The 23,699-nt window shown below is 47.9% G+C and overlaps 2 protein-coding genes across 13 annotated transcripts in view; one reads left to right on the top strand and one right to left on the bottom strand.

The window, feature by feature from the left end:
- Positions 1-3,783, bottom strand: part of C2CD3 (C2 domain containing 3 centriole elongation regulator) — a 97,744-nt gene extending 93,961 nt beyond the window's left edge. For 6 of the 9 annotated variants that reach the window (XM_053306096.1, XM_053306097.1, XM_053306102.1 and 3 more), the window contains exon 1: positions 844-994. In XM_053306096.1, coding sequence (XP_053162071.1) covers positions 844-907 — 64 coding nt within the window. In that variant the 5' untranslated portion in view covers positions 908-994. Of the gene's footprint in view, positions 1-843; positions 1,023-3,294; positions 3,310-3,727 lie in introns of those variants that run through there. The other 3 variants (XM_053306101.1, XM_053306100.1, XM_053306104.1) reach the window with 3 other exon arrangements.
- PPME1 (protein phosphatase methylesterase 1) overlaps positions 378-23,699 on the top strand; it is a 38,805-nt gene continuing 15,483 nt past the window's right edge. The window contains exons 1-8 of one of the 4 annotated variants that reach the window (XM_053306108.1): positions 378-501; positions 9,849-9,943; positions 11,941-12,032; positions 18,049-18,106; positions 19,146-19,197; positions 21,080-21,234; positions 22,682-22,772; positions 22,938-23,003. In XM_053306108.1, coding sequence (XP_053162083.1) covers positions 9,904-9,943; positions 11,941-12,032; positions 18,049-18,106; positions 19,146-19,197; positions 21,080-21,234; positions 22,682-22,772; positions 22,938-23,003 — 554 coding nt within the window. In that variant the 5' untranslated portion in view covers positions 378-501; positions 9,849-9,903. Of the gene's footprint in view, positions 502-994; positions 1,258-3,404; positions 3,651-3,728; positions 3,861-9,848; positions 9,944-11,940; positions 12,033-18,048; positions 18,107-19,145; positions 19,198-21,079; positions 21,235-22,681; positions 22,773-22,937; positions 23,004-23,699 lie in introns of those variants that run through there. The other 3 variants (XM_053306106.1, XM_053306105.1, XM_053306107.1) reach the window with 3 other exon arrangements.

The raw sequence follows: 23,699 nt of genomic DNA, 5'->3' as shown, positions 1-23,699 counted from the left end.
AGATGAAATATAAGAACTATTATTGCCTTTGACAGCCAGACAGGTGTAGAGGTTCAGGTGTCAGACAAGGTCAGAGAGAGACTCAGGTTCATAGGAACATAGAAAGCTGCCATATACTGAGTCGAACCATTCATCTATCTCGCTCAGTATTGTCAACCCAGGCTGGCAGCGGCTTCTACCAGGTTGCAGGCAGGAGTCTCTCTCAACCCGATCTTGGAGATGCTGCCAGGGAGGGAACTTGGAACCTTCTGCTCTTCCCAGAGCGGCTCCATCTCCTAAGGGGAATATCTTGCAGTGCTCACACTTCTAGTCTCCCATTCATTTGCAACCAGGGTGGACCCTGCTTAGCTAAGGGGACAGGTCATGCTTGCTACCACCAGACCAGCTCTCCTCTCCTTAAAAAAGCCCCACTCAGCCATGAAACATGCTGAGTGACCATGAATCCATCACCAACTCTCAGCTGCTCTCAGCCCACCTCGCAGGATGGTTGTGAAGATAAAGGTAATCGGCATCCTTGTACAGCACCCTGCGCTCCTCGGAAGGAGGGCATAATTAATTAATTAATTAGAATAAGAATGATTAAAAAAGCGATAGCAATAAACAAATCTCTACAGATTTAGAACTTTTCAGTATAGACGGGTGTCATGCATATATTTATTTTGCAATGCTTCTGTCCTGCCCAGGCCCCAAATCTAGGGTGCGGGGCCCTTAGCCGTGTGCGATGGGTTAGCTGTTGCCTCCCAGGGATACCCCAACGCCGGGGTCCACCCCCTTTCGGCCCCACAGCTTCTATGGGATGCCCCACCATTCGGCACCCCTACACCCTGCTCCGCATGATCTCACCCTTCCGCTTGCGGCCAGGTGCCCCAGGTCGGGCGGAGAAGCCCTTAGACGTCTTCTGCTTCATGCTGGTAACAAGGCCCGAGGTAGGCCCGACGCCCGATTCCGCTTCCCGCTGCTTAGCAACGGGCGCCCCCGCAAAGCCCTCTGGGAAAACGGCGGCAACAGCGAGAGGGAAAACCGACCGACAAGGGCCCGCCGCCTCCTATCATAGGCCGCAGGGGGCGCTGCAAGTCCTCAGCAAAGCACCATCGAGACAGAGGGGAGAGAGTGACAGCCCGCCTGGTTGCCCAATTCCTAGCTGGGGAGGAAGTGAGAGCAGCCCATAGAAATCGATGGAGAAAATGAAATCCAGGATTTTAGCTTAGCTATGACTGGGCAGCAGCTCACCCTCGCTACCTCCGACTTAAAGAAAAGGTACCAGCAAAGACAGGGATTCAGTTTTCTTCAGCCTTGTTTTGGTTGAACATTATGTATATAGCTTGAGTGTTTAAAAGCAGAAAGCACCTACATGCATAGCAATGGAACATAAGGGTTGGCCCGGTTTGTTTTGCATGCAGTTGAGAGTTGGATTTCGATTGGGAGGGGGCAGTTTGTTTGTTTAAAATATTCCTACCCTGCCCCTCCCATCACACTGCTGCTTGGGGCAGCTTACAATAAAAAAAAATCAGTAAAATACAAGAAAAAAAATTACTTTTAAAAATGCAATTCATTTGCGAGGAATCAAAATATAGCTGCTCAAACCGTTCTCAGTGGAGAACTGCCAACTTTATCGTAGTTGCGATTTATCAAAATATGTCCTTCCTCCCTGCAAAAGTACAAGCAAAAGCAGGAGTGTAGGCTTTCAAACCCAGGTCTTTTTATATGGGTAAAAATGTGATTTTCTTCTTTTTAAGTTGCTGGAACATTGCACTGCAAGTATAGCCTGCAGTTATCCCTATTGTGGGGTGTCCAACCTGAGCTGTTCCTGAATTGCAGCTTCCATCACCCCTAACCACAATAAGCTTACAACCAGCCCCTCCCTCCACACAGAAGCCCAACAGCCCCCACCACCTGTGGAAGACAGAACTAGTAGCAATACTAGGCCCTTTCACACATTATGTTCAACACTCGTATAACGAGTGCACAGTGTACAGAGGTACAGATCTGTATACAGGTACAGTCATTCAGATGTTATGCTGATTGCAGGTGCAGAAGTACACTTCCTGCCTGTAGCATGTACAGATACTGGATACTGGCCTGCATCCAGTTCACTTTTAAAATGGACACAAGTACAGTCATTCACACAAACACATGTACAAGCATGCAGGCATCTGTACACTCATACAGCTTAATATCTGAATCAGTCTGTTGTGATATTAAAGATGTTAGGAACATAGGAAGCTGCCATATACGGAGTCAGACCATGGGTCTATCTAGCTCAGTATTGGCACGGCTTCTCCAAGATTGCAGGCAGGAGTCTCTCTTAGCCCTATCTTGGAGATGCTGCCTGGGAGGGAACTTGGAACCTAGAGGCTCTACCCCAGCGACTCCATCCGCTAGGGGAATATTATCTGACAGTCCTCACAGATGTTGTCTGCTATTCAAATGCAAACCTTCATGTTTGTTACCACAAGACCAGCCAGCTCCTGAGCAATGGCGCTTTCATTGATATTGCGAATCTTTGGACAAAAGACATATTGTTTTAATAGTTTTAGCACTGTTTTAAAATATATTGTAATGTTTTAACTTCTTTCTGTTATCATTTTGTTTCAACTAATGTTTTAACTTTTTCTGTTGTTTTTGCTTTGTTGTAAACTACCCAGAGACGCAAGTTTTGGGCGGTATAAAAATATGTCAACTAAATAAATAAATAAATAAAAGTCGATGCACAGATACAAGAAAGAGAAACACAACCAGGCACCTTTTCGAAAGGGGATTCTCGGTGTGTTTTTAGCAAGGGGGGGGGGCAACTGGCACAGCATCCCTCCAGCGGCTGCCGCTGGGGTCTCCTTTACGTTTTTAAGACTGTGAGCCCCTTTGGAGACAGGGAAGGGAACCCTCTTATTTATTCGCCGTCTGTGTAAACCGCTTTGAAACCTCTGGGTAAAAAGCGGTGGGTAAGAGAACCAGCGTGGCGTAGTGGTTAAAATGCTGGACTAGGACCGGGGAGACCCGAGCTGGGTGACTCTGGGCCAGTCACTTCTCTCTTAGCCTGACCTACTTCAAAGGGTTGTTGTGAGGAGAAACCTAAGTATGCAGTACACCGCTCTGGGCTCCTTGGAGGAAGAGCAGGATATAAATGTAATTGTAATAATAATTAATAATAATAATAATATGTGTGCGTGATGAACTAAATGTAGTAGTAGTAGTAGTAATAATAATAATAATAATAATAATAATAATAATAATAATAATAAAAAATATAAATGTGCGTGGTGAAGTACTTTTACAGGCAACAGCTGCAGCATGCACCTCTACTCCGCGGGGGCGAGGAGTAAAAGCCCCGAGGCGAGGAAGCCCAGACCCCGACTCCTAGCCAAGACTCCATTTCCCACAATGCCTCGGGAGGGGAACGGGGGACTTCCGGAGAAAGCGCAGTGGCTGCTGGGAGCGGCGGCCGGCGGCTTCTTCTTGGCGGGAGTGGGCTGGATCCTGCCGGCTCTCCGCCCCTCCGGCTCCTCCTTCTCCTTCTCGCCGCTGCTTGTCTGCGCACCGTTCCTCGCCATGTCCGCCCTGGAGAAGCAGCTGTACCTGGGCCGCCTGCCTCCCCATCCCCCGGGCCCGGCTGGGGGCAGCAGCGGCCAGGCCCTGCCCAAGATGCGCATGGGGTAGGAGGGGTGTGTGTGGTGACGTCATGGGGCTGGAGGGGGTGACGTCATGCGGCGGGTGGGGCGTGGCTTCTCACCGCTGGGGGTGGTGGGCTGCAATTGCTGGGGAGGCTCCTGAGGGTCGTGGGTAGCGTCTGGGAGGTGCTTGGGAGTGCTCGGTGGGTTTTGCAGGCACCCTCCTGCCATGCTCACAACAGCCCTGCAAAGTAGGTCAGTTTTTCCCCTACACTGCAGATGGAAACATGAAGAGGAAAACGTGATACTTGCCAACCTTACAGGAGGGTGGGGTGGGGTGGGGTGGGGGCTTCAGCTAAGTGGCACAGCCGCTACTTCCCCTGCAGAAGGTCCCAGGTTAAGTCCCCGGCAAGACTGGGAAACCCTGGAGAGATGCTGCCAGCCAGTGTCGGCAAGACTGAGCTTGGTGGTCAAGGGTCTGACTGGGCAGAAGGTGGCTTTCTAGGTTCCTCTCTGACGTATCTGGGCAGGGAGGGGGCTGTAGCTCCGTGGCAGAGTCCCTGCATTGCATGCAGGACAAGATCCCAGATTGCTGGCGTTTCCTGGGAGGAGAGCTAGAAGAGTCCTTGCCTGAGGCCTTGGCATTCGAGAAGGGAGTGCTGGTGGGTTAGGGTGACTGCTGGTCTGATTCAGTGGGGCTGTTCGCGTTTATGTGGTTTACACGTGGAGGGGATCTGGGCATACCTTGAGGAAGAACCATAGCTCAGGGGAAGAGCACATGCTTCGCCAGGTTTGGGAAGGAGACTTGCCTGAAGAGCTGCTGCCAGTCAGAACAGACAGGGGTCCAAGGGTCTGACTCGGTGTCAGGCAGCTTCCATATGTTGTAAGGGCAGCTGAGCTCATGGGAGTGCAGTGCATCGCACATTCTGAAGCACATCCTGGAGAAGAGTGCCTCCTTTCCCTCTGTTGTTGCGGACAGCGCGCTTTCCGAAGGACCCCCGGTGACCCAGGCAGGAGTGAGAGTCTGAGAACTTTGGGGTTTCTGACTCCATCTCTGTCACTGTGCTACACCAGCAAGGGGAGGGGGGGGTGTCAACAGATGAGGGATGTTGTCAAAGGGTGTGTGTCTGTCTGGGGGGCTGCTTTCAAAGGAAGGATAAAGGGTTATGTCACAGGGACACAGGAAACTGCCTTCTGCCGGGTCAGACCACATTGGACCAGTGTGCCCTCTAAGGCGTGTGTGCGTGCTCACACTTTTTTCTTTTTTTCTTTTTTGATGTCTGCTCAGTTAATTTTAGCTCCTACTCAGGTTGGATCAGGGAGATCCCACTTTGAATGCACGTGTGTACACTATGCCTTGATGCTGCCACCCAGAACAAAACTCATTCCACACACAGATGAAAAAATTGGACCCTCTAGTTCAGTATTGTCTACACAGACTGGCAGCTAGGGATGTGCACGGAACTGGTTGGGAGGCCCTTCATGGGCTTCCAAACCGGTTTGAAGAACTGCTGGTTTCAACAGCGGGTGGTGTCTAGCTTTAGGAGTGGAGGAGGGTGCGCTTACCCCTCCCATAGCTCCCCCCCCCGCAGGCATGTGTTTCTTAAAAAGCCGATTGGGGTGGCAGTGTACCTCCCAGCCATCCCGTTGTCTGGATATAACCGGAAGTCTCAGACGCGCCTTCACAGGCATGTGCACGTTGTGTGCTTGCACACGTGCCAGGGTGCACAGGAGTGTCGGAGACTTCCAGTCATATCTGGACAACGAGGTGGCGGGGAGGTACGCTGCTGCCCCAATGGGCTTTTTAAAAAATGGACGCTGGTGGGGGGAAGCGGCAGAAAGCACACAACGGGCACACGTGCACTCGCCACTTCCGGCCGACGGGGGGAACGGGGCGGCAGGGAGAAACGCTGCCGCCCCAAGGGGCTTGAAATTTGGAGAGCGCCGGCGGGGGAAACGCGGCTGGAGGGGGGGTGAGTACACCCTCCCAGGCCCTTTAAGTAGTACCCCCGCTGGTGCCGAAGCACCGAATCCCGCCCCAGAGCCGAAACATTTCGGAGGCCTTTACAATGGCCTCTGAAACGTTTCGGGCACAAGCCTACTATTTAGGGTAGTGAAATCTAAAAGGAGAAAACTGATTATCTAGATCCATTTCAAACTGGCTTTAGGGCTGGCTATGGGGTTGAGACAGCCTTGGTCGGCCTGATAGATGACCTTTACGGAAGAATCGACAGAGGGAGTGTGACTCTGCTGGTTCTTCTGGATCTCTCGGTGGCGTTCGATACCATCGACCATGGTATCCTTCTGTATCACCTGGGGGAGTCGGGGATAGGGGGCACTGCTTTGCAGTGGTTCCACTCCTATCTCTCAGGTAGATTCCAGATGGTGGAGCTTGGTGACAGTTGCTCCTCAAAATGGGAGCTGCTATATGGAGTCCCCCAGGGCTCCATTCTGTCACCAATGCTTTTTAATATCTACATGAAACCGCTGGGCGAGGTCATCAAGAGATTGGGTGCTGTGTGTTATCAGTATGCTGATGGCACCCAAATCTGCTTCTCCTTTTCATCTTCAGGAAATGGTACTCACTCTCTAAATGCCTGCCTACAGGCAGTAATGGGCTGGATGAGGGAGAACAAATTGAAGCTGAATCCAAGCAAGATGGAGGTGCTCATTGTGGGGGTTCAGAATCTGAGGGATGAGTTAGATCTCCCTGTGCTGGATGGGGTTACATTCCCCCAAAAGGAGCAGGTGCACAGCTTGGGAGTATTCCTGGACCCAGGCCTCACTCTGGTATCTCAGGTGGAGGCCATGGCCAGGAGTGCTTTCTATCAGCTTTGGCTGATTCGACGGCTGCGCCCATTCCTTGGAGAGGATGACCTCAAAACAGTGGTGCATCAGCTTGTAACCTCCTGGCTCAACTACTGCAATGCGCTCTACATGGGGCTGCCTTTGTACGTAGTCCGGAAACTTCAGTTAGTTCAGAATGCGGCAGCCAGATTGGTCTCTGGGGCAACCCGGAGAGACCATATTATGCCTGTTTTGAAACAGCTGCACTGGCTGCCGATCTGTTTCCGGGCAAAATACAAAGTGCTGGTTATTACCTTTAAAGCCCTGAATAGCTTAGGTCCGAGTTATCTAAGAGAGCGCCTTCTTTTACATGAGCCCCACTGCACCTTAAGTTCATCTGAGGAGGTCCATCTCCAGTTGCCACCGGTTCATCTGGTGGTGACGCAGAGGCAGGCCTTCTCTGTAGCTGCTCCTGGGCTGTGGAATGCACTCCCGGCAGAAATTCGTAATTTGAGATTATTGTTGTCTTTCAGGAGAGCCCTTAAAACCTATCTGTTTGGCCTTGCCTTCCAGGGATTTAAATGATTACCTGTTTTAAATTGTTGCCCTGATTTTCAGGGCTTTTAGCTGTTTTATTGGTCTTATTGTGTTTTAATAGTTTGATTTTAATTGTTAATTTGTTTTAATTGTTTTTATCATGCTGTGAACTGCCCTGAGCCATTTTGGAAGGGCAGTATATAAATCGAATGAATGAATGAGATTGCAAAGAGCTACAGAAGGATCTCTCCAAACTGGGGGAGTGGGCAAATGTGGTTCATTGTAAACAAGTGTAAACTTGTAAAGTGATGCACGCTGGGGCAAAAAACCCCAACTTCACATAACATAACATAATTTGATTTCTATACCGCCCTTCCAAAAATGGCTCAGGGCGGTTTACACAGAGAAATAACAAACAAATAAGATGGAACCCTGTCCCCAAAGGGCTTACATTCCAAAAAGAAACAAAATATGCTGATGGGATCTGAGCTGAGGGTGACTGACCAGGAGAGAGATCTTGGGGTCGTGGTGGACAGCTCATTGAAAGTGTTGACTCAATGTGTGGCAGTTGTGAAAAAGGTCAGTTCCTTGCTAGGGATCTTTAGGAAGGGGATTGAAAATAAAAATGCTAACATTATAATGCCCTTAAAGAAATCTATGGTGCGGCCACATTTGGAGTACTGCATGCAGCTTTGGTCACCGTATATTACGAAGGACATTGTAGGACTGGGAAAGGTGCAGAAGAGGGCAACCAAGATGATCAGGAGCCTAGAGCACCTTCCTTATGAGGTGAGGCTGCAGTATCTGGGGTTCTTTAATTTAGAAAAGAGGTGACTATGGAGAGATATGATGGGGTGTATAAAATTATGCATGGAATAGAGAGAGTGCAATTTTTCTCCCTCTCCCAACACTAGAACCAAGGATCATCCCCTGAAACGGCCAGGAATTTTAGGACCAACATAAGTACTTGCTCACACAGTACATAATTTATGGAATTTACTGCCATGGGATGTGATGGTGGCCACTGGTTTGGATGGCTTTAAAAGGGGCTTAGACAAATTCATGGAGAACAAGTCTGGTGGCTATAGGCCACCTCCAGCCTCAGAGGCAGGATGCCTCTAAATACCAGTTGCAGGGGAGCAACAGCAAGAAAGAGGGCATGCCTTCACCCCCTGCTTCTGGGCTTTTCGGAGGCATCTGGTGGGAAACAGGATGCTGGACTAGACGGACCCTGGGCCTCATCCATCAGGGCTGTTCTTATATTCTTATGACCAGTAGCCTGACTTGGAAGAAGGCAGCTTTGTGTTTATATGCATCATATTTGGGACGAGAAGCTCTGGTAGCTTCTCCAAGGGTGACGCCTTGTCTCAAGCTAACAATCCTGATTCTCCATGTAAGTTGTAAAACTAATGCCTGAAGTGTTTTTATTGCAAAGCCCATGAATGTCCTGTCATGGACAGGTGGATTCACCTGTCACCTGTGAGAGGAACAACATCTGGGGATCCAAGTTTGAGAACTTTTGATAGTCGAAAGATGTCTTGCACATCTTTCCATGTGCTGTACCCTTCTTCCCCGACCCGTACAATGGGTACTTCCCAGTGGCTTTGAAGGATGTGGCTAATGGAATCCTACTGCACAGCTTTGCCTCAGTTTTAGCGTTCGTTGGATTCAGCTAGTAGGTGCTGGCTGAAGAAACCATCTCAGGCTGGCTGTGGAACCTCCATCCTGTCATCTTCTGTTACTACTTTAGTGCCGTTCAAATACGGGCACCTGTCTACATTTTCTGTCTCAGGCACAGAGCTCTTTATTAAGCATTTAAGACGTCTCTTCATTGGCAGCATCTTCCTGAAACCAAATCTGTGTGTTTCACTATCGAGAAAAGAGTTGTCGGTGTTTTGATGACTGGGGTGGGAGTCTGTGGTTTGTGCAGTTCTTTGCTGGGCCTTTCTTTCAGCAGTCACCCAGAGTAGAAATAGGTGCTTCACTGTGTGTCTGTCTGTGTGTGTGTCTTTGTCTGCATCTGCCTCTGCTTGCAGTGTTGACAGTACTGTATCTCAGCAAGTAAGATGTTGACTTCACAGCCAAGCAATGAGAGATTAATTAATTATTTATTTATTTATTTATTTATTTATTTTTACATTTATATCCCGCTCTTCCTCCAAGGAGCCCAGAGCGGTGTACTACATACTTGAGTTTCTCTTTCACAACAACCCTGTGAAGTAGGTTAGGCTGAGAGAGAAGTGACTGGCCCAGAGTCACCCAGCTAGTTTCATGTTGACGTGCGTGTCTAACTGCTACTGCTACTTATATATCGTTTTTTCAACAAAAGTTCTCAGAGTAGCTTAATAGAAAAACAAATAAAGTTGGCTCCCTGTCCCCAAAGGGCTTACAATCTAAAAATTGTGTGGGTACTGTGATTAAGACAGTAATCCTACATACACTATCATGGCTGTAAATCCCATGGGGGATTTCCTTTGAGTAAATGTGCATAAGTTTGCGCTGCATATGTGGTCAGTGTTAATTGGGCAATTCAAGAGCTGGGCGGCTTAGTGGTTAACCCAGGAGTTCCCAACTTCAGATCCTCAGAATTTGTTGGACTACAACTCCCATCATCCCCAGCCACAATGAGAACCAGCATAGTGTAGTGGTTAGAGTGCTGGACTAGGACTGGGAAGACCTGAGTTTGAATCCCCATTCAACCATTTAACTCACTGGGTGACTCTGGGCCAGTCATGGATCTCTCCGCCTAACCTACCTCACAGGGTTGTTGTGAGGATAAACATAACCATGTACACTGCTTTGAGATCCTCAGAGGAAAAGTGGGATATAAATGTAAAAATAAATAATGACCATTGTGCAGCAGGTAGGGACTCAAAGTTGGGAACCTCTGACTTAAAGCACAAATGCTTTTTTCCCCAGGCCTGGAAGGAAGCGCGACTATTCTCCAGTTCCTTGGAGCCAGTACTTCGAATCCATGGAAGACGTCGTGATTGAGACGGACTCCGGCAAGGATATATCCTCTTCCACTGCCTTTGTTCTGTTGTTTCTGTAATGGTGATAAGCATGAGTTTTTGGGGGGCCTAGTTGAGGACTCCTTCAAAGAACTCTTTCTCATTCCCTTGAATAAGAAGCTGCCCTGTCCTGTGTCCGTGGCCAATTTGCCAGTATTATCCACCCTGACAGGCAGTGGCTTTCCAGGGAGTTCAGCCCCCTCCCCAACTTCTTAATACAGGATTTGGAACCTGTTGACTCTGATCTGAAGTTTAGGATTATGGGTCCCCATTTATTTCCTGCATGCATATAATAGCTAGTATTTTCTGTACTGTGCACCATGTGTTCAGAGTGTGTCATGGTGGATGCAATTTTAGCCATTCTTGTTTGACTCTGAGGGAAACGGGGACCTGAGAAAAGCGTGGCTTTTTGCTTAGGACCAGATTGGACTGTCCCTGTCGCTGGATCAGTCCCATATGCCTTGGGGCGAGCAAGAAATGCACCTTCCCTCATCCTCATCAAAGATTCCTGAGGAAACGTAGCAGTCATGGGATAAGGGGACAAGTACATGTGTGGATTGCTAACCGGTTGAAAGAGAGGAAACAGAGGGTAGGGATAAATAGAGAGTTTTCACAATGGAGGGAAGTAGGAAGTGGGGTCCCCCAGGAATCTGAACTGGGACCAGTGCTTTTTAATGTATTCATAAATGATCTAGAAGTTGGGATAAGCAGCGAGGTGGCCAAATTTGCAGATGATAGCAAACTCTTCCGGGTAGTGAAATCCAAAACAGATTGTGAAGAGCTCCAAAAGGATCTCTTCAAACGGGGAGTGGGCGACAAAGTGGCAAATGCAGTTTAATGTTGGCAAGTGTAAAGTGATGCACATTGGGATGAAAAACCCCAACTTCACATATATGCTGATGGGATCTGAGCTGTGGGTGACGGACCAGGAAAGGGATCTTGGGGTTGTGGTGGATAGCTTATTGAAAGTGTGGACTCAATATGCAGCAGCTGTGAAAAGGGCCAGTTCCTTGCTAGGGATCATTAGGAAGGGGATTGAAAATAAAAATGCTAATATTATAATACCCTTAAACAGAACTATGGTGCGGCCACATTTGGAGTTCTGCATGCAGCTTTGGTAGCCATATATTAAGGAGGACACTGTAGAACTGGAGAAGGTGCAGAAGAGGGCAACCAGGATGATCAGGGGCCTGAAGCACCTTTCTTATGAGGCAAGGCTACAACACCTGGGGCTTTTTAGTTTAGGAAAAAGATGACTGCGGGGAGACATGATAGAGGTCTATAAAATCATGCATGGTGTGGAGAAAGTGGAGAGAGAGAAATTCTTCTCCCTCACACATAATACTAGAACCAGGGGGTGGGTCAGCCCATGGAATTGATTGCCAGGAAATTTAGGACCAGCAAACGGAGGTACTCTTTCACACACAAGTGCTTAGGGCTCTTTACAGTTCACACATTCGTCGGACATGTCTACCTCCTCTAACTGGGCAAAGGGGGCTTCTTAATGTAGTGGCTGTCTTGTCTTTAGCAGGGGGAGAGCAACTGTCCCAATCCAGCCCAGCATAGCATTCTTCCAGGGTTGTTGCTGGTGTCTCCCTTGAGTTTCTTCTTTAATTGTGACCCCTTTTGGAATAGGGAATTATTATTACTTTTTGGCTTTGAGAACTGCATTTAAAAGCCAGTATATCAAGAATAATGGGGGAGACTCAAGGAGCACACGTAGGCCTGTTTTGCATGGTCAGTATTCCAGAGAAAAGCTGGACGCTGCCCATGTGCAATGAAGTCTGGAAATCCTAGCTTTTACAGAGCTGCGCCCTGTTAAAACGTTATGCCTGGGTGGAGGTGTTGGAGGTGGGGCAAGCGCATTTTGTGGGCAGGGCGGAAATTATGACTGCTACTGCTTTGATGGTCCAGTGGTCTGACTCGGGAGATGGAGGCTTCATGTGTTTGCATGTCCTTTCCTTTTGGAGCAGGTGACTCTGTCCTTAACTGTTCATACACTTTTCGAATTTACAAGAGTGGATCCGAGGGCCCCGTCTTGCTCCTGCTTCACGGTGGAGGCCATTCTGCTCTTTCCTGGGCAGTGTTCACTGTAAGTTGGTCACTGGCAGCACCTTTTTCTGTGGACTTCAGTCCTCCCTGGTAGAAACCACTTTCCTCTGGGAAAATGCTTTTGGAATAGCAATAGCACTTAGCACTTACATTTATATACCGCTCTATAGCCGGAGCTCTCTAAGCGGTTTACAATTATTTTGGCATATTGCCCCCAACATTCTGGGTACTCATTTTACCGACCTCGGAAGGATGGAAGGCTGAGTCAACCTTGAGCCCCTGGTCAGGATCGAACTTGCAACCTTCTGGTTACAGGGCGGCAGTTTTACCACTGCACCACCAGGGGCTCATTTGGAATGTGATCCAGATGTGGCTTGACCACCACCCACATATACCTGCTTACATCAACGTGTATCGAGTGGCTTGCTGATATGATAGATGTTTTATTTTTAAAAGCTGTGGACTGGGGCCCTTATTTACTGTGTTTCCCCAAAAGTAAGACCTAGCAGTAATTTCTGATGTGCCGCTAATATAAGCCCTCCCCCGAAAATAAGACCTACCCGAAAATAAGACCTAGGCGGGAGGCGGGGGTTCACGGCTGCGCGCTGGCCGCAGGGATCGAGAATGGCAGGAGACGGGGTTGAAACTTGGGGCACTACCTCGGAGTAAGTTGTTCTGTGCTTGCCTGCCGTGGCGGGGGAGGTGTGTGCAAAATAAGACCTACCCGAAAATAAGCCCTAGTGCATTTTTTGGGCCTAAAATTAATATAAGACACTGTCTTATTTTCGGGGAAACACGGTAGTAGTAGAGCACATGCTCTAGATGCAGAAAATCCCAAGTGCACTCAGTTAAAAGGATCTCTGGTAGGATAGAAAGACCTTGCAGAGCTGCTGCCAGTCAGAGTAGGCAGTCCTAGGCTAGATGGGCGAGTGGTCTGGCACTGTGTGGAATCCCTTCAAGTACAGGATAGGGTAGGCTTGTCTTGGCAGCAGTACGCGTGAAAGGGACCTAGGTGTCTTAGGGGACAACAAGCTGAACATGAGCCAGCTGTGTGGTGCAGCTGCTACAAAAGCGAATGCAATCTTCGGCTGCATTAACAGAGGCATAGTGCCCAGTTCACAAGAAGCAATCCTTCTACTCTAGTCTGAGCTGGTCAGACCTCGCTTGGAATACTGGGTCTAGTTCTGGGCCCCACATTTTAAGAAGGGCGCTGATAGACTGGGACAGCTTCTGAGGAGGACGGCCGAGGTGGCGACGGATCTGGAACCAAGTCGAAGGATGTTGAAGGAAGTGGGTGTGTTTAGCCTGGAGAAGAGATGACAAAGGGGAAATAGGATTGCCGTCTTCAGATAGCTGATGGAATGTCACATAAAGGAAGGAGCAGACTGGCTCTCTGCTGCTCTTGAAGGCAGGACTAGAACCAGTGGGTTGAAATTGCAGGGAAGCCGCTTCAGCCTAGACAATTGGGAGGAATTTCCTAACTGTAGGAGCTGTTTGACAGTGGAACAGCCTGCCTTGTGCAATGGTGGACTCTCTTTGTCTGGAAGTCTTCAAGTAGAGGCTGGACGATGTGTGTGTATTGGTGATGGCTGATGTACATGGGTGCTGGGGTAGTTAGAAGAGGCACGGGAGCTCATCTGTCAGGGTTACGGAAGGCAGCACCCAGAGAGCAACAGCAAACAGTAGCTGGGGAAGACCAAGGAGGAGGGCAGAGGATTCTGACTGAACAGTCCTGGCACCAAGTAGAAACAATACTGTTTGTGTACCTAGTTTTAACCAGGGGTGTGCACAAAACCAGGTTGCTCGGTTCAGTTCGAGGCTGGATTGGTACGGAACTGGTCTCGGCATGTTCAGTTTTGTGCACCCCGAAACCCCCCTTGGTTTGGGGTTGGGGGGTTCATGATTTAGATAGATAGAAAGAACTGTAACTCACTGCTGCTCCCGGGGACTTCTCCGAGGCCACAGAGGGGTGTGTGTGTGTTTCCGGAGGTTCCCCCTACCCCCGCCGGCTTCCATTAATGTCCAAATTGCCTGGTTCGGGTGATCTTTGGCCCATTCCGGGCCTGCCCTCCATTGCGACAGCCATTTTGGAGGCTGCTGCGCAAGCCCAATGGGCCTCTGCATAGCCAAGTCACCGGGCGATCTGGACATTAACAGAGGTCAGCGAGGAGAGGGGGAACCTCCGAAGGACACACACACGTCCTCGGAGAAGCCCCCTGGGGTGGCAGCGATTAGTTATATTTCTTTTCTTTTAAAAAATTATTTTACTTGGAAGCCCCCAAACAGGCTGGGGGATTCGGTCCTATATCAAGCCACCGAACCAGTTCAATGTAGAACAGGTTTGGAATCGAACCTGTTTGCACATCCCTAGTTTTAGCCTTTATGTGATAGTTCCTTGGGGTTATAAAGCAGAACCTAAGTCTCTGAGTTGTGCTCTGCCCTGTTTGGCTGACTTACCTTGATCCCAGTGGCCTAGTTCTTGCTGCAGGTATCCAGCAGTGGAGGAGACAAAAGAAGGAACAGAAGGGGACTACAGCCTTGGGACTTTCTGGCTGAGATCTTTGTGTTGCGGCCTGCGTCTCGAGCAGTAGCGAATCACTGAAGGAGTAGGGATGTGTGCAAACCAGCTCTTGCGTTCCATTCCGAACTCTGAACGGAACGCAAGATCCACTGAACTTTCCGTCAGAACAATCAGTCAAGCCAATTGTTCCCATGGAATGACCCAGTTCTGTTGGAACATTCCAAGTGCCATTTTGGACTCCAAGATGGCGGTCTTCTGGCCTCTGCACAAGTGAGGCAGTCATTTGCGTGGTAGTTCTGACCATGCGTATGGTTGCCATGTGTGCACAGAGGCCAGAGGAGCACCATTTTGGAGTCCAAAATGGTGCTTGGCACGCTCCAAGTGTTCTGAGCTTGGAACAGGCTCTTCATTTGAAGGGCATTCTCTTCAGAGCTTGGAACACTCAGAATGGCCCGGTTCCCCGTTGGAATGTTCCGACTCTGAACTTTCTACATCTCCCTATAAAGGAATCTTCTCTCCATTAACTATTTTTCACACCTTTCCCCCCTCAAGCACTTTGTATGTTTCAAAGTGCAACCAGTTCCACAATGCAGCGTTGACTATCCAAACCAGGTTTTTCTGTGGGTGGCTGTGTTGCTGCTCATCTCTTCAGCAACCTTCAAGAGACATCCCTGGTGCTCCTGAATTTTATTTTTTATTTTTTGCTACCCAGTTGATTTTCCTGGAACAAAAGGCCTATTTTTAAAGCCGCCGCTCAGCATAAATACCACTTAATCACCGCGATGCCAAAAATAATGTGTTTATGTAAATGTGTTGAGGTGGCAGGAACAAATAATGAAGCATGATTTTCAGCAGGGTGGTTTTCAAAAGCAACCTCACTGAGTCACTGTTTGGGTGCGTTGTGTGTTTGTGTGCACGCATCCCGAAGGCCGTAAAATTCCGTCCTTTGGAAAGAACTGGACCAGAACTGCTATTCTGAATTGTTGCTGCCTTTTTGCTGCCTTTCTGATAATCCGATGCAAACGCAAAGGTGCATGAACTGTGGGAAGTGGCACCATTAACACATCCAAAAAAACCTCAACACAAAGGAAGCTTCATTTCTGTGTTCAAAACATTTATTATATATAATTATTGGGGCCATGGCTCTTGGAGCAGAGTGGATGCTTGTTCTGCATGCGAAAGTTCTGAGTTCCCACCTCTAGCAGCACCTTGAGTTAAGAGCAGGGCTGCACAACCTCACCCCTCCAGCTACTGTTGATTACAGCTCCCTTCATCCCCAGCCACAGAGGCCAGTAGTCAGGGATTATGGGAATTGTAGTCCAGCATCTGCAGGACGGCCAAAGTTGTGGAGCCCTGGTTAAGAGGATCTCGGGTAGCAGGGCTATTAAAAAAACAAAAAACCCTCGGTTGCTGCTGCCAGTCAGCGCTGACAATGCTAGACTGGATGCACCAATGGTCTGACGCTTAGAGCACATACTTTGTATGTGGAAGGTTCCAAGCTCAGTTCCCAGGTAGAAGGGATGGGAGAGACCTTGGGAAATTGCTGCCAGTCTGGAGTAGGCTACCCCAGGGTTCTCAGCCTTGGGCCCCCAGGTGGTGTTAGACCATAACTCCTCTCATCCACGGCCCGGATGGCCTAAGCGGTTAGGGATTGTGGGAGCTGTGCCTCTGGGAACCCCTGAGCTTGATGAACCAATGGTCTGGGCCAGGATCGGGTGGAGAGGGCCTAGAGGAGGCAATGCTGGACCAGGGGTCTGACTGTTTGAGGCAGCCTTGTATGTTCATATGCGATTTGCATTGCAAAGGCTGCCCTGTCGTCCCATATATCTTCCGTCAATGGATTGGATGGGTGAATTTTGTAAGCAGTCGTGAAAACAGACTCTCCGTTTGCAGATCAGAGTCTGATCCTTGACACCTGGGCTGTACATTTGCCGTGGGACACCTGCAAAGCATTTGCAGGATGTGGTCTTGAGTGGTCCCAGAACTTGGCTTCCTACAAATTGCAGCTTTCATTTAGAACAACAGCAAAGCAACGCGTTTCTAGCCCTTATGTTTGGAGATACGCTTCTCTAATTTTCATTTAAAATACTTATACTCTGCCCCTCCAGTACACTACTGCTCAGGGCAGCTCACAACATTAATAAAATAGATACAATAAAAAATAAAAAGTTAAAGTTAAAAGACCAAGCTGAAACCACATTTAAAAGTTACAAATTTTACAAGTTGCAAATTAAAAGTTATAAGTAAAAAGCTAAGAACTAAGAAGCCTACCAGAAATAAGCTTTTGAATACATTAAAAAGCCTCTCTACAAAGATGTCTTTAATTGTTTCTTAAAAACACTGAGGGAGGGAGCATGGCAAAGCTCTTCTCAGAGGGTGTTCCAAAGCTGAGGGGCTACAACCAAAAAGGCCCTGACTCTGGTCCCCGCCAGCTGGAACTCCCATTCATGGCAGGGCCATGAGCAGGGCCCCAGATGCTGAATGGAGGGCCCTGGCAGGTTCATATGGGTGAGTGAGGTCCAACAGGTACCCTGGCCCCGAGCTGTGTAGGGCTTTAAAAGTCAAGACCTTTAATCTAGCCCAAAAGTGGACTGGTAACCAGTGAAGCCACCACAGGATGGGTGTGACACTCACGAAGCAACTTGCGCCCATGAGCAACCTAGCAGCAGCATTGTGGGCCAGCTGAAGCTTCCGAACCATCTTCAAGGGCAGCCCCAAGTAGAGTGCATTGCAGTAGTCCAGTCTGGATGTCACCTATGCAGATCAGGTCTGGCTTCTCCAAGTAGAGTTGCAGCTGGCATACAAGCCGTAGCTGACACCTCTGCACACCGTCGAGTGCCTCCAAGGACAGCATTGGGTCCAGAAGCACCCCCAAGCTGTGAACTGTCTTTCAGTGAGCATGCGACCCCATTCAAGACCAGATTTACCTCACTTCTCAGATACTCGGTTGCACCAACCCAGAGCACTCCCGTCTTATGCTTGGAAGTGGTGTGGGCAAAGCCTGTAGGAATCTCAGAGGCCAGAGCAGAGGGGCAGCCACGTAAGATTTCCAGGAGCACAGCTTCTGTGTTCTTCATAGCTCCTCATCTTTCTCCTTGCCTAGCAGAAGCAGAATACGTTGTGTAAAACCATAAAAACTACAGGATACATCTTATACAAAATTCAAGGAGACGTGCATTTTAATTCCAACAGCCCTTGTCTTGGAATTTGGAGTACGTGGTCACAGTTCTTCTCCCCCCCGCCCCCAAAGAGCAAGGTTCACGCAGGCCTGCCTTCACCCAACCCCCTGCTATACTTAAAGAATGGAGGCCCTCAGAGGGACTTGGCCTCCCCTCAGTACTGCTGCTCTTGTTGCTTCATTCATATTCTTTGTGTCCTCCGCCTTCCTCAGCTCCAAGCTCCCTGCGTTCATTGACGTCTGCCCTTAGCTGATCAAAAGGACGAAAATCCCCCCTGATTACGGATTTGCTTTCTTTCCCCTGGAGGAGATGATGTGCCACTTTATAAATTCTGTATGTCTTCTCTCTTATTGCAGTCTGCCATCATTAACCGGGTTCAGTGTAGAATCGTGGCACTGGATCTGAGAGGACATGGTAAGGAATTCCTTTAGAAATCAAATTTGATTAATTCTTTGTACTGCAGGTGAGTCTGCCCCCCCCCCCCGGTTCCTAAATACGAATTGCAATTTGCTTTGGAGGATTTGTTAAAAGGTTATCTCAAGCCATCTGGCCCTTTCTGATGTGATTAAAATACTTTAAATGTTTTTAAGGGATGGGGAACATATATTTGGCCAAAAGGCTCTTGTGATGGCTAAGACACAGCAAGTTAAAATGCACACAAAATTCAATAAATTGGGCACTGACATCACAAAAACCAGATCACAAGGTTTAGATTTACATGAATGAACGGTGACCAGCTCCAGCTCATGTGCTTCCCGCTCCTTTTTTCACATATGACAGGAGAAGCTTGGAAGCGTCTACTTCCTGTTTTGAATTAACTGCCGTTTCCTTCTATGTCCAAACTTGGGAACCTATGGGTTATTCTCACTGGGGTTCATTAACAAACCATCTTCCGAAACAGCGGGTTGATCCTAGTTTGTTTAAACTAACCACAGTTAGAATAAGCCATAGTTTCTCAAGTCTGGCTGTAACAGGAAACTGTGGTTTATTCAAAATCGAAAGCGGATCCTTTTGAGCTCCTTTCCTTACACATGAAGGGAGAGGGGAGTGCATGAGCTCCAGGGTATGGTGGACCATCTGATGCTTCCAAATGATTTCTAGCTAGAGAGCAATACAGCCATTCTTTCTGAAGGTGCCCAAGAGAAGTGTTATGACGATCTGGTTATACACATTTCCATGGCCCAAAGCACTCAGGACAGCAGTCTTTGCCTTGGCTCTTGGAGAACTGGTGCCAGGCAAGGTAGCAGAAGACAAGCTATTCCATTGGTAACAGGCAGCGTTGTTTGATCCAGTGCAAACACACAGGTGCACCATTTTCTTGTATTGACTAAACAATATTTGCAAGAAAAAGGTTTAATCCATAAAATTCAGGTCACCTGGAGAAATCCTGGGGTGTTTGGGAGTGCCAGTTAATGTTTTGCTTTGCTTTGCTAACTTTTGCATTTCTTTGCAGGTGAGACAAAAGTTAGGGATCCTGAAGATTTGTCTGCAGAAACAATGTCCAAGTATGTTGCCCCATAAAGTTGCTTGGTTGTACCTGGTCTTACTAGCTAGTAAGCCTCTTGTGCACCCCAGTCCAGAATCCACTAGATTCCAGTGAGACTTGTGGGATGAGTTACATAACTCCAAATTAGTCCATAAGCATTCATCAAAGAGTTAATGGCTGCCTGTGTGGTGAAGCAGTCATTGGGTTGCTCTCACGTAGAGAAACACCGCTTTCTTTCTACACTGAACAGTGGTCTGGCAATGAGAAGAAGGGGAGAGTGCACATTCAAATGACCGCTTGGGGTTGAGCTATAATGATACATGCTAAGGGTTGATGTTTGGGTTGTGTGAGTCTACCTCTGCCACTATGCAATGTGCTTAGGTTGGGCTATAGATGTCTTGGCATGCTTGACTCGTTGAAATGGTTTAGGGTGGAACAGGCAGGGGCCCCTTAGCCCTCTCCAGCCAGCTGCTGTCAGTGTGAGGATTAGGGATGTGCACAAATCACAATTCAAAGAGTAATTTGCAGCACAGCACCGGCACCTTTAAAAGGGAGGAGTGCGGGTCCATGTGTGCTCTTCTCCACTACTCACCGGAGCTTCCTGTCTGGGTCGCACGCCCCCAGCTGCCATAGCATGTGCAAGAGGCAGCATTCAGGGGGTTCTGGAAGGGAGATCCAGGCCGAAGGGGCCGCAAGGGAAGAAGGGCAGAGTCCTTGGAGGGTGCTTCTGATGGCTGATGGTGGGGGAGTGGAAGAGGCTAGTTTACTTGCAGACTTTGGCTAGAACAAGCAAGGATTGTCCACTTCAGATGTCACAACAGATCGTGGTTTGTTCTTAGCCAGGATCAGAAGTAGAAGTGGGACAGAATGCAAATGTATAGGATTGTGGCTGCAATGACAGTTGATGGTAGATCTTGTTGTCAACCCAACATTCCTAATTTTTTAAAGAATGGTTAGATAAACCACAAGAGTCCTCAAAACTGGCAAAAATCACCAGTTGTATATGTGGAAGAAAAAAATGACACAGAATGGGATAGAGGTGGCTTTCCTTACCTGCTGTTTCAACAACCACAGTTTTGCATATCTGTGGACAGGTCTTAGAGACCTGATTGCTTTTTCTAAAAAGAGAGAGGTTTTTTTCTAAAAATAAGAATTTTCTAATATTTGCATATTTATGGCTTCGAGTGGCCGGAAATGTCATTTTCATCCGCCATTTTAGAGTGCATAGCCATTTTGTGGCTCTTAAAAACAAAAAAAAATCCCATGACTTTTTGTGAAAATTGGTTGTTTGTGGGGGGTGGGGCATTGCTGGAGAACAAGGTAGAGTATGTAACTTTTCTCATTGATGCTCTCCCACTCTGTTTTTAGCATGTGTGTGTAAGAGACTAGCCCCTAGATTCCTATATGGGTAGGTTTTCATTATTTGCAGTTTCCGTATTCGCGTCTATAGGCGAGAATGGAACCCCCACAATTAATGAGGGCCACCTGTATATACAAATGACTGCATGTATTTCTGTAATAATTGTATTTGGAACACACACCTTCTATTTGCTGTGAATTTATTGTACATAATACATTTATTTATAAGGAGCTCTGCCTCAAAACTTTGGAAACTGCTGTCAGTCAGAGCAGGCAGTGTTTGGCTAGTCATATAAGGCAGTGTCCTATTGGGTACTAAATGCTGTATAGATGGGAATGGTGGAGAAAAATAAAATCTCTGGAGTCTGAAATGGCAAGTTGTGGGTATCGTGCTTTGACTCGGCACACCTGTACCAGAGCTCCAGAGACCATGTTCAGGACACCCAGTGAAATAAGCCTGTGGATGTGATTGTTTCTTGCCCGGCATATGTAGATACCTGTATGGGTGAGGGGTCAACCTCCTTGTGTGTCTTCATCTGCAGAGACGTTGGAAACGTGGTGGAAGCCATGTATGGAGACCTCTCTCCTCCCATCATGCTGATTGGGCACAGCATGGGAGGGGCCATTGCGGTGCATACGGCGGCATCCAATCTGGTGCCCAGTTTGTTGGGTCTGTGCATGATTGATGTAGTAGAAGGTAAGTCTCAGTGTGACGTGACAGTCCACTTCCTTCTTTCCTTTGCTCTCCCTCAACCTTCTAGCCATAGGCATCCTAGAACAGGGATTCTCAGCTTGGGGTCCCAGATCTTGCTGGACTCCCAGCAAGTTTGCCCACCCCTGCAGTAGGACTTGCTTGGCTGGGTCACTTATCCAGTTCATGTTGTGTAAACTCTGGACAGTCTACTTTGAAACCCTGAAAGGAAGGGCTCAAGCTGGCTTACAACTAAAAAGAAGCAAATCCTACAAGAGGAAATCATTATCAAAACAAAACCATAAGCAGGTTGCTCAAATCCATGCCCAATAGCAATGGTACAGTGTTGCATACTGGCAAATGGAATAACATTCAAAATTGTTTGCTTTCATGATCTTTGCAAGGTTGACTTTGAGCAATTCTGGACATAAGCCTGGGCAGTCATGTTGCTGTTTCTTTCTGAAATGCACTAGGAATGTATCCTAACAGCAGTTCAGAATCAATTTGGTGTTCTTGTGACCTCCCCTTCACTCACTGCAAATTTGATAACTGGAGGTCCAAGTCTAACCATAATAAAAAGTCTGTTTCCAGCGCTGCGGTGCCAGAAACCGCTCTGTATGATTCACAGACTTCCTGTGCTCCAGATCTGGGTGACATGTTATGCTCTCGGGAACTTGAGTAGTCTGGGCAGTCTCTTTATTTAGAGCAAGATGGTAGGAGTTCTTGGAGTTCCACCAACTCTGGAAGTACAACCGTGTTCTGCATGCCAGATTTAGTTCAGGTAATCTTTGAGCACAGGGAGTGAGAAGCCTGAACAGCCCTTGAGGTCATTGCAAATGGCTATTCAGCCTCACTCCTGGGCTTCTCCATTGTGAGGCTTTCTACTCCTTGAGTTTTCTGTAGTGTTGAAATTTTTCTTCTGGTGGTGGTGGTGGTATTAATAATAATAATAATAATAATAATAATAATAATAATAATAATTATTATTATTATTATTATTATTATTATTATTATTATTATTATTATTATTTCAATTTCTATACCACCCTTCCAAAAATATCTCAGGGCGGTTTACAAAGAGAAACAATAAATAAATAAGATGGCTCCCTGTCCCCAAGGGGCTCACATTCTAAAATGAAACATAAGACAGACACCAGCAACAGTCACTGGAGGTACTGTATTGGGGGTGGATAGGGCCAGTTACACTCCCCCTGCTAAATAAAGAGAATCACCATGGTAAAATGTGCCTCTTTGCCCAGTTAGCAGGGGTTCATGAGGTCTAGAAACTTTGGCTTTAAAAAAAAATAAAAATTGAGGCCAGCAGGGATTGTATGTTAGTCTGCTTAACACCCTTGCCACAATCACAGCTACGCAGACTTCTGCACCCCCTACTTAAGGGGAACTCCAAGAAGTGCTTAATTGCAGACACCCACCCTCATTTCTTTGTTTATAGGCACAGCCATGGATGCATTGAACAGCATGCAGAATTTCCTTCGGAGTCGCCCCAAGACCTTCAAGTCTCTTGAGAATGCCATTGAATGGAGGTAGGGGGCAGCGTTGGGGGGGGGTTTCCTTGCAATAGTTTATTCAGGCAACATTTGCTGTGGGGTTACTGCAGCTGTTTAATAATGGTGATGCTGCTGCAGTGGAGCTTTGTTTCCCAGTGGCAGCCCATAAGTGACTCCCCTCCTGTCTTGTCTTCTCTCTAGTGTGAAAAGTGGACAGATACGAAATCTCGAATCCGCCAGAGTTTCCATGGTTGGCCAAGTCAAACAGTAGGTTGTGTTTTCTAAGCCTGCCCCACAGCATGTCGTCACACTCTTCTGTTTCCCCACATAGACGTGAAGCAATTCCGCCCCTAGGAGGGAGAGAGAACAAGTTGGCCATGGCTGCATCATGCTCTTGGGAACAGATATTCTCAGTTTTGGGATATGTCTTGGAGTTTGCCCCTCCCACAAAACAAAGCAAAACCCCTCCTAGAGGGGTGCAGAGAACACCTGATCCGTTACTGCAGCCTTGGATCCCAGGAGTCCTTGGCAAGAGGGGAAGACTCTTTTTCCGGAGGAGTGTGTGAGAGCAAGTGCGTCTGTGTGTGTGTGTGGGCGGGCCAGTTTCCTTCCTCAGCTGACTTTTTATGGGACACAAGAGGCGTCGGAGAGGGAGGAGAGCCCTACCTTTTCCTGCCCCATGCAGTGTTCCCTGTAACGGGGATTCCCAGATGTTGACTACAACTCCCATTGCCCCCATATGGAATGTCCTTTGGCCGAGGATGATGGGAGTTGTAGTCAATAACATCTGGGAATCCCTGTTACAAGAAGCGCTGGCCCCAGCCTGTATTTTTAAACACTCAAGTGGGTTTTCAATGTTTCCACATAAGCCTGAGGGGGGAAATATTGGGAATAAAGAAATGCATTTTACCTCTCAAATGATGAAAGCAAACAATTCTAGTTGTTGCATCAAACACCCTTGCC

Source organism: Hemicordylus capensis, chromosome 3 (assembly GCF_027244095.1).
Source record: "Hemicordylus capensis ecotype Gifberg chromosome 3, rHemCap1.1.pri, whole genome shotgun sequence".
Taxonomy (NCBI): Eukaryota; Metazoa; Chordata; class Lepidosauria; order Squamata; family Cordylidae; genus Hemicordylus; species Hemicordylus capensis.
This window is presented reverse-complemented; position numbering and strand designations above follow the sequence as displayed.